The sequence below is a fragment of the Gallinula chloropus genome (genome assembly GCF_964237585.1).
Source record: "Gallinula chloropus genome assembly, chromosome: 12".
Classification (NCBI taxonomy): Eukaryota; Metazoa; Chordata; class Aves; order Gruiformes; family Rallidae; genus Gallinula; species Gallinula chloropus.
The window spans coordinates 21,759,128-21,774,736 of record NC_140097.1 but is presented as its reverse complement, the minus strand read 5'-3'; the positions used below and the strand labels follow the sequence as shown (position 1 = coordinate 21,774,736).

The window sequence follows — 15,609 nt, the reverse complement described above, 5'->3', positions numbered from 1 at the left end:
AAGATACCCAGGAGCCCCGTTTCTCTTGTTGCTAGCAGCACTTGGTTTTTGTCATTCTATAGCTGGCTGGCACCACTGCTATTCCAGCAGACAACTGAACCTGGAATACCTATCATTCGATAGCACTTCAAGTGTCCTGAGCCACTGTCACAACCAACTGCAGCAGCTGTACTGTCTTAAAAAAGAAAGGACTACATGAGCTCAAAGATTAAGGAAAGATTAGGCACATTAGTGAAAAGAAAGATCAAAAAAAGGTGTCTGGGTTTTGCCACTGGGTATTAATGCACTTTTCTGAGAAAGTGGCCATCTGGTTCTGAGAAAAACCCATCCTGCCTGCCCCTGCAAAGAGCTCACAAGATGCACTATGACACCCTGGTGCTGTGCACAGCTCTGAGCTACCTCTTCCACTCCAGGAACTGGCTTCATTTCTGCTGCTCAACCAGGCTACTGAGGTCACTCAACAAAACTCCCATCAGCTGCTGCACTTCAGCTTGTCCAAGTCTGCAAACAACACTATCTCTTTGTTTAATCCTGCTGAGCAAATACACAGACCTCACCCACCGTTTCTCAAATGCTTCAGGGAAGCCTCAGACTGAAACATGCGTGCAAGGAACACATTTCATAGTGTTTCCTCCACGAAGAGGATGCCTTCATAAGGGTGATTTAATCAGTAACAGCAACAGAACAGAGAGAGGCGTGTTGCTTTATAGCGTGTATTCTGAGGAGATAACCTGGGAAGGAGCAGACCAAGGGACAAAGGCCTCTGAAGTCTGCAACACAAGCAAACCAAGCCTGTAGGATTCTCCTCATGCTGAAGTACTCTCAGCAATTTGGTGTTGCTGCTGCTGTGTGCAGAAGTCTCCGACAAAACTTCATCGGGATATGGGGAACTGTGGTGTTTCCTCCCTGTCTGGAACACTGATGTCAGACTTGAGGGAAATATGAGACTGGCATCTATTTTTTTGAGAGGGTAATTGATAAATTCATCACTTAGTTTGTGCAAAGAAAATAACCCACCCACCCACTTAACCATAGGTTAACTGTGAAGAATCCTTGAGTAAAAAACTTCCAAGATCTGCATGTGAGAGCCCACAGCCTTCACAACGAGCTGCCTTATTTAATACCTTTGCCAAAAACAACCAGTATATCAAGGTATTACTGAAAACATTTTTGTGTGCTTCAGACCAAACCAAGAAGTTTGGAGAGCAGCTGTTAGCCACCTGCACCTGAAGCTGAGCTGGCTCTCAAATGAAAGCACATTTAACAAGGTATTTTTAACATGTAAATTGCCTTTAACGTGTATTGCTCCAGGAAAGGGTTAAGAAGTTCAGCCAAACATCAGTCAGCCTTAGTTCAAAGATGCAGAGAGAATCAACAATTGTGAGGCAGTAATTTCCCAACAACTGTGTGGATGCAAGGTGGAGATGGAGGGGAGGAAGAAACACTAAAGAACACCTTTGTTTCCCCCTCCAAGCAAGCCAGGCTTCCTGCCAATGAAATGCTTGTCCTGGGCCAGCACACGGTCAGAGAGAGAGTCATGTATGAAACAGCTGAATCAGCAACTAGAATCCAGGTGACCTCTGCAGCCTGGACCTGAAATTAATCATTTTGGACCCAGCACACACCATTAAACATAATCTATTTCCTCTAGTGAGAGCTGTGGTTAATATTTATCACTGACACACTGTTCACTTATTTCAAGGTCCCTTCTTAAAACTTGCAGCTGCTCTGACTGAACCACCCAGAACTCCTCCATGTCCTGCATTCACTAAGAAACCACCAAACATGCCTGTGAATTCATGGTGGAGCTCTCCACAAGTGCTGAAAACATACCATTGTCAACACTATTTAACTTGTGGTGCCACTCCTCCTGAGCATTTCAGAGTCCTTACAGCCACTAACACAAGTCACAACCCCTAGCCTGGAAAACATTTGCTAGAACAACAATCCTAGGACACCACTGACCTGTAATAAACCTCAAGGTGGGAAGTCAAATTGTCTCAGTTGAACCTCAAATGTTCACAGACATAGGAAAAAAACCATCCAGAATAACCCTACTAGGTTTTTAAAAGGAAGAACAAGAAAATATTTACTACCTTCAGAATTCATTTTTCATTTAAACTCATTTCTCCATTCTGTTTGTAAAGAGTGAGAAGATAACAGCACTACTATTGGAAACTGAGAACTGGGGCTTCAACCAGGCACAGACATAACATTTTCCTGAGTTAACTAGCTGTTCAAGTTGACATTTGCCTGAGACTTTATGATGGATTACAAAACCCACTAACATTTCTGCTCAGGGTCCCTTCTGATGTTCTACTGCCTTGCACTTGGCTTTGTTTTCAAGTGAAGTGTGCCTTCAGGTCAAGAAAAATATTAAATCTTGCACAGCAATCATTAAAAAGGAAAGCTTGTTCCCCACAAAGGAGCCTTTCCTGGTATGAACTGTCTCAGAGGAAAGCTGCTCTTTAACCTGGTCCTGGAGAGGACAGCTTTACAGATCATCTGCACAAAAAAGCCCAACAAGCCATTCACAGAAATACAAGTGTCCCCAAAGTCTCCATGTCTGTGACACAAACTTGCTGTGTTAAAACATGTTGCTTTTTATCATCCTCACAATGTTTCATTTATGGGGAGAGTATTAAAATTGTTTTGCATTTCTCTCTCTTTTACCCATCTGGGTTGTCATTACTTGAGGACTGTCCACTGCTGACACTGGAGTAGCAACGCCAATAACTTGATCCTGTACAAGCCAGTACTCTGGCACAGAGTCTCCAATGACCTGCCCTGGCCCCAAGCACTTACAGTATAACCTTTAGCAGGAATGGTCAAAACCAGGTTGTTATACAGTAGCACCTGTATAAGAAGTTGTGCATACTACATGTGTTAGTGAGTGCATTTCTACTGTCAGACAAGCAAGTTATGTTATACTCTGCCCTGCACAGAGACTGGGACAGCCAGGGGATGTGGGCTTCCTGCCTGCTGCCCTAAATGAATGAATGAACGAATGAATGAATGAAGTCCTACCCAGTGGCTGAGCCAGCACCTACTAGTGTTCTGGCTGGCATTTGGCAAAGCACCGAGGTGGACTGACTGCTTTGCAGCTACTTTTAGCATGTCTCTACTCAACTAGTCTTTCATAGGCATGAATGAAGTCAGTGGTCTTTTAGAAAAGCATTCAAACAAAACACCAGAGTTTTTACCAACCCTACCTTTCAATCCAGGAGAAAAAAAAACCCATCCCATGCCCACACTGCAGTCTTTGTAGTGCTCACACCATTTGCAGAGCTGCTGTGCTAACAGCCTGTCCTCAGCTGTATGCAGTACTATGTGTTTGAGTCTCACTGCATGTTTTGGTTAACTCCTCAGCACAGACACCCAATGTTTCATTCACTGTGGTGAAACTGGAAAATGGATTTTCTTTTTTCTCTCTCAAATTGCAAAGGCACAGTAAACCCAACTTTTAAACATACAGCATTAAGTCAAATTCCTTGTGAATACATAAACTGTATCAAATTTTCTCTGCTCTACACATTACCTATCTTACCAAATAATTCTCTGCCAACTTTGGGTTTATGAACTTACAAAATTTGCAAATGTTTGCTTTTGTTAAGGAAAATTAAGCCAGGAAACACGTTTGCTATGTTTATACAATCCTACTTCTAGATGCAGATTGAAGCAGATGATAGGTACCACTGAGTAACTACCAGTATCTGCCAAATTTCTAGATTTCTAGTATTTTCTCAGCTAAAGTATTAAATCATACAACTTCCCCACTTGCAATTACAAGGCCCAGTTCTGGCTCCTCAGCCCTATCATTATTATTAACTAACAACACGTCAATCCTTCTCCAGCACTCCTCATGCATAGAGGAACTTGGTTCAAATCTTAATTTAGACCCATACAACATACAGACTGTGGCAGCAAAACTGTTATTTACCATGTTATTTTTCAGACACCTCAGAAAAATTGTGAAATCTCATGCATCCTCAACACACAGAGAGAAAAAACATATTCAAAATATATGCAGCGCTCTGGTTTGTCTCTCTCCCAGGAGTCAGATACCTGAGACATCAAGTTCTCAGGCAAATTACTCACCTCCTGACAGATCTCAGAGCATTTTAAGGAAAGAATTCACTAACCCTTTATTCCAGGAATCTGAAGCCAGCAAAACAGCAATTCAAAACTCGAACCCAAGACACAAACATCCTTCCAAAGGCTCCAAAGCTGCTAACCCCTCACAAGACACTCGGCAGCGCAGCAAGCCACCTCTGCCTTCCAGGGTTTTCTTACTCGATAAGGTCACTAACTACATTTGAATAAACAAAGATCAAGCAAAGCATTACATGTATTGCAACTCCCACCTATTAAAACTAAAGCTGCTTTACAGAATGATAACCCAGTTTCAATACTACAACGAGAGAAGGAGGAGCAGAAAGAAAACAATATTCTGAAATGAAAAGTGGGGCTCAACACACAGAGAATAAAAACTTCTGGTTTATAGTGCAAATTCATTTCAAATCACAGGGCAGAAGACAAAAAAGTTCTTTGACAGCTCTGAGACAGGGCTCTGCAATCCCAGTTTTACAGGGTCTAGAAAGAAAACAAACAAACCCTGAGACTGGGAAGACTTTTCCTGTGTAGCCCTAAATTAACTGCTCAGGCACCAATCCACAAGAAGAAAATACAAATGAAATGTCTCAGTGCAGCCTACCATGCAACACATTTTAATACCAGTTCATTCTATGAAAATTCTGATAATAAATCTGATAATGGAGCAGTAGCACACTTACTTCTCAACACTGCTACCTACCAGCAAAGCAGAGAAGATCAGCTTTCTGTGAAGATGGCAGAATGTTTTGCTACTTGGGAGGAAAGGTTGAAAACCAGCAGCTTTAGTTTGCAAGACAAGCTGAAGAAAGAGTTAGTCGCTTCTGCAAAGTGCTTGGAGATTTTCCAACCAAAGGCAGTACCTACCACTCAAAGATACTAATGGCAGCAATACCTTCAAATAAAATAGGGAACAACTGAAATGCCACTTTCAGAACAAGCCTTTTTTAGTATTTTAGAAACACAGCTACCACAGTTCTGTAGGGAAAGGCACGTCAGAGAGGAAGCAAAACAGTATGTTCACAGGCAGGAATGTGCACTGTCCTGAGCTTTCAGCTATTAACTAACTAAGGGTTTTAGCAATGTGAAGAATGGAAGTGAATACAAACAGCCTTGTAATGCACTAACACACTTCTCTCTTCTAACACTGGTAACTGCTAATTTAACTAGAGGAAACGTTTACAGCAGTGCAACGAGGAGCCTGAAAAGCACCCGATGCTTGTCTTCAGCAGTATACCCAGAGTGACGTGGGGGACCCCTGTAATGTTGAGGAGGATCAGTATATCAACCTGGATGGGATTAACTGGATGTGAACACTGCAAATGTGAGATTGAGTGACTTCCCTTCACAAAATGTAGATGTGGAAATGTCTTGAAAGGGAGTTTCCACCACCTTTCAGGTTTGCTTACCAAAAAGGTATCAGTGAGACATTTTCTATAAAGCAGAAGGCAAAAAGGAAGCTGTTGCAACACAGAACATCTAACAAGAGCATTAACACTAATCTTAACTTGCCAATTAAAGTATGAAGTATATTGTCTTCCTTTTAAGAGCTAATAGCAAATTATAGCAGGTTTTCAGTTACGTTGACTCCACTGTTCCAAACAACTGCATGGAGAGGAAGAAATACTCCTTTCTAACTTACACCACAACAGTTTGAACACAAAACAGAATATTACTGGCAGATAAACAGAGAGCTTTTCAGATAAACACTCTTACTGACAGGCTCTTCAGGGTTACACTTTAAAAAAATAAATACATCTTGCTTTAAAGAGTTAACTTTTCATAAAGGAGACCAAAATAACAAGTGTCTAGGCTGGCTTTGTGCCATTACAAAGATAAAATGTCAATTCTGAAGTGTCTTCTACTGATTACAGCATTCTAGCTTTAGTGGCTTTTCTAGTAACTGCTACACAGATTGCACATATGGTACAAAAATGTATGGTGCATCCATAACTAACTTGTTTATCAGAGCAAAACCATGTTCCCTCTGTATATCGGGGGGGGGGGAGAAAGCGGGGGGGGAAGCCCCCAAGTGCTTTAAAACTTCCTGCTGACTCTTTCCATATCTTATTTACAAAGAGACAGCATTAAAGCATGTAAGAATGACAGGTTAATGTGACAGATCAGTTCAATTCTCAAGAAACTACAGTTTCGTGACTTGTAGGATGGGAAAGTTTTAGCCACTAGCTAGGCAAGTTGTGAGGCTTTCATCATTTCCTTTAGGAAAGAATTCCAGAGATACACAAAGTGCTGCCAAAATATTTATTACGTACTTAAAGCTTCCCCTCTGGTAACTAACTAGCTTCTCTTACCTCCTAGTTTCTTCTCCAAGTGGTCTGACATACAGATTGCTCACTGTTAAAACTGCTTTTAAACTGGATTACATTTGCATTTTAGCAGTTAACCATTCTCTCATTGCTGCAGTCAGGTTCCAATGATTAGTGAATATGACAGCTGAATCCCAGAGAACACTGACCCAGTCCCCCAACGCACCAAAAAAGTTTCCTGAATAGGCTAGACCAAGAGATGTAACTTCTCTGTACCTAAAAAGGAACCAGTAACATCTTTTCTTTCACATTGTATCATGAGGAGGACATACTAAAGATCCCAAACTGGCTAAACGCTACAGGGCAAGAAGGCATTTAGAAATGAACAAATGCAGCCACGACTCCACAAAACAAAAAGGCTACAAATGAAGTTAACAGAATCAGAAAGTTTTTTTTTTTTTTTTTGAGCTCTATCCTATGTTCCATAAAAAGACTGTGAAGAAAAAGGTTTTATTTTTACATAACTGACTGAAAATAAGCAGTTTTCATTACCTGCATCTTCCAAAAAATACTGGACAGCCATCAGCACCTTCCCCTGAGGTTGCAGGTCAAGCTATGGAAAGAAAGACACCAACAGTGAAGCATGAGGCTGGTTGAAACTCTCAGGAATTTAAACAGCTCTTTCTAGGAAATCAAAGTGTATCATTCAATACCTACTGGATTACAACCCTCCTTCACATCTCCCTGCTGCAGCTGAACCAGAGAATTTTATTCTGTTGCCTTCACTAGCGTGCTGCATTGCTTTGATCTCTGCCCAAAAGTTGAGCACAGAGCTCACAGGGTTTCTGCATGTCCTTTCCCTTTTCTCCAAAGAGAATTTTGCTGGCTTCTGGTTTTACTATTAGGAAACTCAGTTTTCACAGGAACCCACTTTGAAAAGAAAAAGTCTATGCGATGCAGTATATGTCTATTAAGAGTACAAACCCTAGAAATATCAAATACTGTTGTGTGCAATCAGAAAAACAGCAGTATTACCCAAATTTATTTTACTTTCCCCCTCAAACCATTACACCTGGTTTCTGTGGCATATTCTACAGACAAGCAAACACAAATGCCTTTTAAGTCAATAGCTGAGGTCAGTTCCTGTGCTCAGAAAGTAGCTGCTAATTCTTAAACTGCTGCCTGCAGAAAACCTAGGAAGCTATTAAGCATGAAAGAGTCTGATTCAGTCTTCTCTCCAGCACAAAGTATCCCTGAGCTAACAGAAAATACAACTGGGGTGGGGGGGGGAGAAGAAAAATACATTAGATACACAAACATATCCCCACAACAACCACGACGACCAAGTTTTCATCTTTAAGGCAATGCCTGACACTCAAACCATTTCCTCAAAGTTTACAGAGGGCAGAGACATCAGCCACAGGTACTACTGGTGGGCTGTCTCTTGATATACAAGAATAACCTCACAAGCTACAGCAAGAGAACCAACATCTCTCTTCTGGGCATGATGGTCTGTCCAAGTCATGACTGAGGTCACATAGAGGAAGTTTAGATGATGTCTATGTGGCACCTGTTTGATGGATAATTAGCAGAGGTTTTCAGACCACTGAATTGGCTAAAACTGATTGGATTTTATGAAGACAACATAATTAAACCCTTAACTCATCAAAAATTCTTTGCAACACATGAACTAAAATGAAACAACATGTTTGGCATTTCGGAAACTGGGCTGAGTGCTCTGATCCTCCCTGTCTCTGTCACCTTCCCCTCTCTCTAGATGTACAAAAACAAAACCTATTTTGTATTTTCAATTTTCTGTTTAGTTGAGCACCACCTGAAAGTTGTTCACATACAATTATTTAAAAGCTGTTATTTGGCTTTATCTTGTTTGACTGCTAATAACAGTTACTGGCACTTAAAACTAAATCTGTATTTCTAAGTTAAAAACCACATTAAACATGAACTTCACCTCCCCTGTTACATTTCGGAGATCAATACTTAGACCTGTACTCAGCATGATGCAGGAGCAAATGACACTCAGCAAGATGCCATACCCTTTGCTTTCACAGAACAACAGCTGCTTGGAGGACAGGGGCAAGAAAAGATGCCAGGATAACAAAAACAGGGATAAAAGAATCCCCATTCTAGCAGCATCAAACTAACAAAAATATATTGTGACAGTAAATAAATAAGTACAATTAGAAATTCTAAAGTGGAAATACCTTGGCTTCACCTTTCTTCTTCTCTGGATGAACTGCAATGATCAGAATCAATTTAAATATCTGCTATTTGCTATAAAAACTGCTAGGCTGTATAAAACAGGCACTGGGTGTGATCTATGCCATTATTTCAAACATTAATACCACGGGTTTTATTGTCAATTTATTGAATTTTGATTATACATTATCTGCTTCAAAGAAACCTGCTAAAATAGTTGTCTTAGAAGCCCTGTCACACATGCTAAAGGGATCAAACACTCATAGTTTAAAAGGCATAAGGCATCCATTCAGCTTGAAAGGAACATAACCAGGTCAGCAAGTAGAAGGAATTCATCTTCTTCCTTACCCAGAATTCTGCCTTGCCGTTGCCTTTCTTGCACCTCTCTGCCAGGACTGACACACCTACAGTCACTTCTGATAATGGCTCCTCTGCTGCCTTCATGAGCACGATCTGAATCACCCGCCCTTCGTAAATGTGGGCGTCAAAAGTTGACTTCCATTCTGGATACATGGTAGGTTTCTTCTGAACTAGAGTTTTTCCTCTCTCTGTAAGACACACATACACACAAAAACAAACTGTAAAATCAAATAATATCAACCCAGGACTTAGTGAAATAACTTCGTACCAAAACCAGACCTACCACTAGTTTTGTGGTTAGGACAGAATTTAAATAGTCAGCTCCAAAGTTCATGACTTGGAAGACAAAGCTCACCCTGCCAAACAGGGAGTGCAAAGGCAGCGAAGGTGTTAACATGCAGCCAGAGACCAGGAAAGACAAATACCATTCTGGAATTCAGAAGGTGGTTTAGTCAGTCACAACTTGAGAGGGAATATTTGCATGGGTGCTTGCTGGTATCAATCTCCATGACACATCATCTGATCATAGCAAACAACTGCTTTTTATAAGATAAATTAAGATACTTCTTACACTGACCTAGTTTAAACTTAAAACAGTGGCTGAGAGATTAAAAGCTCCACAATTCATTAACCTACTTCCAAGTTAACCCAACATTTCAATTCTATTCATGTTACTCTCTCTCCTCAGCACTGTACTTTCTTCTCTGCCACGACTGCTACTTCTAAAAGGATATTACAAAAGGATATTGCAAGCCCACGTGTTGTTAAAAAATATGGAAAAGGCTGGAAGGATCTCAATAAATACCTTAATTTTTTGGTAATGCTTACCCAGCATTCCATAAGACCATCTCCACAAACTCCTTTCTTCCTGAGAGGTTTTACAATGCTTCACTAATCTTATTAGATGGCTTTTCACCCTAATACATCAGTGTCTCTTGCTACCAGTTAAGCAAATTTCTTCCTGCCCTTACCCCTCAGGCACAGAGAATAGTTGTTGGTTGCACAATCTGTAACAAGCTTTAGCATATTTCCAGATCTGGGTCTCTTATTAATCCCATCAACACATCCAGAACGATACTGCTTCCTAAGAAGCCACATGCAGCTCTTCACCATGACTCTGGCACGCGATGCTGCCCCCCCAGTTTTCCTCTGTGTTTTGCTGCCAACCCAGTTATTCCCCACTCCTGCTCAGGTAACTGAATATAATTTTGTACAGTCTGCACAATTTCTGCTACTTATTGTTTGCTGCAATGAAAGTGCTTTCTAAGTGCTCCTCCAGCTTTGACTGATCAATTTTCCCTGGTGTAATCTGTTCTAATGGTATCAAAGCAGATTAAATAGTTGGACCCTTCCCCAAGAAGATATCCTGTGGTTTGTCTCCTAAAATTATCAATAAAATTTATATTCACTTTGATGAAAGGAGAATGACTTTTTATTTTAAAATCTTCCTGGAAACCCAAGGCAAAGGTTGTGTTCATTCATTAATAACTCGCTCGATGCTCTCCACTCGTTCGTGCTGAGCTCTCCGAACACCAGTAGTAAATAGTGTCCTTGTACTTCTTTATTAGGGAATGCCTGCCAACAACAGCATTACAAATTACAACTCTGACAAGCAGACCCAAGCCTGCTTGCCAAAGGGCATTTTGAAATGTTCAGGAACAGCCACCTGAGAACCTCCTCTGTTTCAACACAAACTTGAGCATTCCTCTTCCTCTCAGTCAAAAGCTTTTATCTTGAATCTGGGGAACCCTGCAGAGAGAAAACCTCCAATTCTTAGCACTGCAAACCTAATTCCAGAGCCCTGTACTTGGTGTTCCAAACTAGGACAGAATTGGGAAATACTATGGTGAAAATATAGAGGGAAAGCTCAAACAAAACATAATTTAGAGATTATCAGGATGGACAATAGAGGTGAGAGGGAATTAGAAACAGGTTGTCTCAGCTGTCTCCACAGTAAGGCTTTTACACAAGGCTATATATGAGGAATTGCACCTGTTTGCAGAACCTTTGGGGATAATTTAGGATTTGCAGAAGCAGGAGTAGCAGTTTAAAGAAGAGTTTTCCCTTCTCAGAGGGGAAGGGAACAATTTCAGCCTGTTCACAGGACTGCCCCTATTCGCATGTCCCAATTAACATCTGCTTTGATCAGTTACTGTATAGGTTTTTACCCTCTGTAAAATTCATAAGTCTTATGAATTACTATCAACAGCTTCCAGCTCAGCCATGCTGCTTTTGTAATTAAAATCATAGTAATCAAGGTTTGTCATGGATCATACTGCCTGCCTGCAAATGAACACTTAAGTGCCAGCAAGGAACAGCCTTTATGAAGAACACTGTTACCCCTCCTTTGTTTCTCTGCTAACTACAGTGGCTTCAAAACATTTTACATGCTTGCAAATTGACCTAATGCTTAACCACTAGTCAAATTATTCTCTCCTTCCTATACAATAAGCTTTTCCTTGATCATGTTTCAGCATGCAAATCCAGCAGAAATTATTCCAGGTCCTGTCAAACTGATAATGGGAGGATCAGGTTTTTCTCCTGATTACCCCAGTCAGTCACTGCTCCAAGGTTTGCTGTTCTCTGTTGAAGTTTTCACTTCTTCAAAGACACATGCAAGCAAAGGGAAGAAATGTTGGGACAATTCTATTTTTCAAAAGGAGACAGTTGGAAAAAAAATAAAAAGTGGATTTAATTAGACCACTTTCCCCCTCTCCACACTCCCAACACCATTTCTTCACAGGTTCTTGAGACAGCCTAAAAAACTGCTGCTTTGGAGCTTCCTGCACTCTTTGATGTTGTGTGAAGCCCTAGAGCTGCATCTCAGGATTAGATGCGTGCAGTCTAACCCTGGTCAGCAATTGCCTCTCGTCCTGTTTGGCTACAGTGATGTATTCTAGCTAAATGCCACAAAATATTAAAAAACTCTGGTCCAGTTTCTGTAAAGAAGTGATCAGTGAAGGCTGAGGGCCTGCTGAACAGGAAGGTGCTAGCAAGATCTTGGATGCGAGGCATTCCAAGCAAATAATTGTGCTAAAATGCCTCAGCTACTACAGCAACACACTGCATTTCTTGTTAATAGCCATCCTCAAAGTCTACAAATATCATTTACTACTCTGTGCTTGAGGATGGTTCTCCCAAACCTGCTGCAGTTCAGCTCCCTCTTCATGGTGCTACACTCCACCCCTCTCTGCCCCACTCAGCTTCTGCATGTGCAGTCCATCACTGGGGGAACTGGGGAACATGTGCTTTCACATTTGCAAGCCTCCCTCGTGTGAAATTCACAAGTCACCTTAACCCCTGCGATAGTGACATGTCAGCTGCTTCACCACATCTTTTGTGAGCAGCTGAGTGCCAGTGGTGAAGAAAGAAACTACAGACCTCACCCTACCAAGTGCTGAGCACGCAAGGCCACAGTACAAGAAAGCACTGATAAAGAAGTCTTGTTTTAAGGTGGGGATAGAGACCAAAGTCATTGTTATTGCTCCTGTTTGGAAAGAAAAGCTCGTGTTGGAATGCCTGGCATGACAAGAATAGCAGGACTCGTTACTGTTCACAGAGTAAGAGGGATTGCATCACTTCTCAAAAAAGTTATTTATATTCAGCAAAACATCACCATTTGTAAGCTTACCTGTAGTCAAGGCTTCCTTCATCTTGATAGCACAGAAAGGCTGCAGTTGTTCCCCTTGATTCTGCACAGGTCCCAGCTCAAATGAGTTGAAAGATATCCGCAAGAAGGGTGCCATTGCTCACAATGATGCACAACCTAAGCAGAAAGAAGCAAATGCAAAACACAGAATAAAAGACCTGGTCTGAGCCTTGTAAGAAAGTGATACACAGTTCCCCAGCAGCCATCGTAGCTGACAGCACCCATCCTCTAATGTTTGCAAGTCATAGAATCACAGACTGGTCTGGGCTGGAAGGGACCCCAAGGAGCAGAGAGCTCCAACCCCCTGCCACAGGCAGGGACACCAACCCCCAGGCCTGGAGCTACACAAGGTTGCCCAGGGCCCCATCCAACCTGGCTTTGAACACCCCCAGGGATGGGGCACCCACTCCCTCTCTGGGCAGCCTGTTCCAGCCCCTCACCACTCTCTCTAGAACGAACTTCCCCCTAAAATCTAATTTAACCCTTCCCTCCTTTAGCTTTAATCCATCCCCCTTGTCCTGCCATTCTCTACCCTTTTAACAAGCTGATTCCCCTCCTGTTTCCCTTGCTCCCTTCAGAGACTGGAAGGCTGCAATGAGGTCTTCTCCTCTGACCCCTCTCCAACAGTCCCACCATCTTTGTTGTACTGGGGCCCCAGCTCTGGACACAGGACTCCAGCTGGGGCCTCCTGAGGGCAGAGCAGAGAGGGACAATCCCCTCCCTGTCCCTGCTGCCGCCCCTCTGCTGATGGAGCCCAGGATCCCATTACCCTTCCCAGCTGCAAGAGCCACTGCTGGCCATTTATTTTCCTCAAACCTAGAAGGAAGGGTGGGTGGGGGAAAAAAGAGGGAGGAAGAATAATTGTGTCGTCCCACAGGTTCCTTTTCCAGTATCTTTCAAAAAGCCAAGAGGGAGAACTAGGAGCAAAATTAGTTACCTAAAAGTCACATTATTTTATTGCCTCTAGGTACACATTATATAACTGAAACCAGGCTAGGCTGGCCTTTTGACTGCACATTGTTAACCAGCTCAGTCAACCAGCACTAGAAAGAACACTTCAGACAGTCCTGCATGTGCTTGTGTTTTTTATAAATCTAAGGATATCAACCTGAGAAGCAATTAACATTCCTCTTTTATCTAAATGACTGTTCTGGACCTTAAGAGATATAAGACTGCAAAATCAGAGTCTTTGCAGCAAGACAGCATACAGGTCCTGCCACCATTATTTGCACATCATGCAATGTCTCCACCCAGAGACCATTCTCCATGAATGGAAAAGTTTTACGACTTTCTACCATTTATTGAGCTAGTTTTTATTATCTGTTTCTCGACTTTCATTTCTGAAGAGCAAGGCAAACTAAGAAAGCAGGTTTAGGATTACTTGGCACCATTACCCCACTACTGTAATACATATTCATGCAGACTCGCAATAAACCACCCCCGCCAACCCACTGGTTATTGCAGGTTGGAGCAGCATTTGATGACACTGGAGACTGAGATGACCTCAGAAAAAAAAATAGAAAAATAAACAGCTTTTGTAAAAATCAACAAATACCATCCAATACCTCACTTTCACAGACGCAATGTAAACACAATGCTCATCAAGAGTTTTAATGAGGAACACATTTTTGCTGCTCAAGAGACCTTCTCTTGCTCTGCTGGAAACTGCCCTCAAGCGACTACATGACTTGCCAACACTAGATCACATCTAGTTACTACTCAGCATGGGTGCAAAAGAAACCAGATTTCATCATCATCATTCACCTCTGGGGAAGCCAGTTTAAGACCCAACCAGGCCATAGGTAGGAACAAGCTGGGTAGGTCAGCATGTAACTCCCACTGGAAAGTTTATTTGACAGCATCACAGGATAATTCTGGCTGGAAGGGACAGCCCAGCTAGAAGTCACAATTTCCAGTAAGTCCCAGACTACATTAACAAAAAATTGGAAAGCAGTGACAAAGCTAAACTAACAATTGCATGATTTCACTCAGACCATCCAACTCAAGCCAATGTTAGTCCTGAAACAGAACACAAGGCTTTGACATTTACTGCTTTAACTCTAAATTAACAAATGCAGTAGAAACGGGTACAATGCAAAGGCATTTCGATTAATCCTACAGCCTTCCTCAGTTCTGATGGTCAAATCACTTGAAGGGCATATTTTCAGCTCTGCTTCTTGGTTTTGGATACAATTGGTTGCTTTGGTTCATTGCACTTGGCATCGCAGTGCCATCTGAAATGGTGACCCAGAAATGCTGCTCACACAAGCAATTCAGTAGTTAGGAGAAAACATCATATCCCAGAATTTCTGAGGAGGTTCAGTTACAGTCAAAGGTCACTTTGAAACTCTTTTTGCTTTTCCATTTAACAACAACTTAAAAAACCCCCAAATCCAACATCTTATTTTCACATAACTCAGCCAGTTCCTGCCAAGTTTCTCTACCATTATGCCTTTTTCCACACAAGTAGAGATTTTTAAGTGGCTTCATGCAAAATCTCACTATACAGGACATATGTGATGCAGGGAGGTTAAGTGAAAAAGGAGGGTTTGGATTTGCTCCTCAGGTACAGTGTCCAATTCCTGTCTATAATGCAATACTGCAGTGAGAGAGTTGACAACTCTCAGCTGTACCGCTGTAAACAAACCCATACATCACTAAAATTGGCTTTGGCAGGAAACTCTGCTAAAAGATACTCATTTTAATTTAGCAAAGTTTTCAAAATCCCTCCTGAATACGCTCATCCAAAGTGTTGTCACAGTTGAAAAGCAAAAACATCAAGCCATGGTTCAGAGAAGAGCCCCTCCCCAGTCTGTGGGACTATTATGAAGTGACAGAACCAGCACTGAGGCTATAGTTTTAAGAGCTGCATCTGTCAAGAATTGAAACTGCTATAAAACACCAGCTATATATTGAGGGAGATTTTACAATCTACTCATACAATCTGTATGGGCTTTATTACTTTACAGCAGGAAAGTGTTTTCCCTTAAGAGTGTGCTTTTATCC

The 15,609-nt window shown here is 41.7% G+C and overlaps 1 protein-coding gene across 2 annotated transcripts in view; it reads right to left on the bottom strand.

The window, feature by feature from the left end:
• The window catches only part of PRKCD (protein kinase C delta), a 28,291-nt gene extending 15,571 nt beyond the window's left edge, over positions 1-12,720 (bottom strand). For both annotated transcript variants that reach the window (XM_084269512.1, XM_084269513.1), the window contains exons 1-3: positions 12,586-12,720; positions 8,943-9,142; positions 6,930-6,990 (exon numbers count right to left, since the gene is read on the bottom strand). In XM_084269512.1, the coding sequence (XP_084125638.1) occupies positions 6,930-6,990; positions 8,943-9,142; positions 12,586-12,700 (376 nt within the window). In that variant the 5' untranslated portion in view covers positions 12,701-12,720. The remainder of the gene's footprint in view (positions 1-6,929; positions 6,991-8,942; positions 9,143-12,585) is intronic.
• Between the last annotated feature and the right edge of the window lie 2,889 nt (positions 12,721-15,609).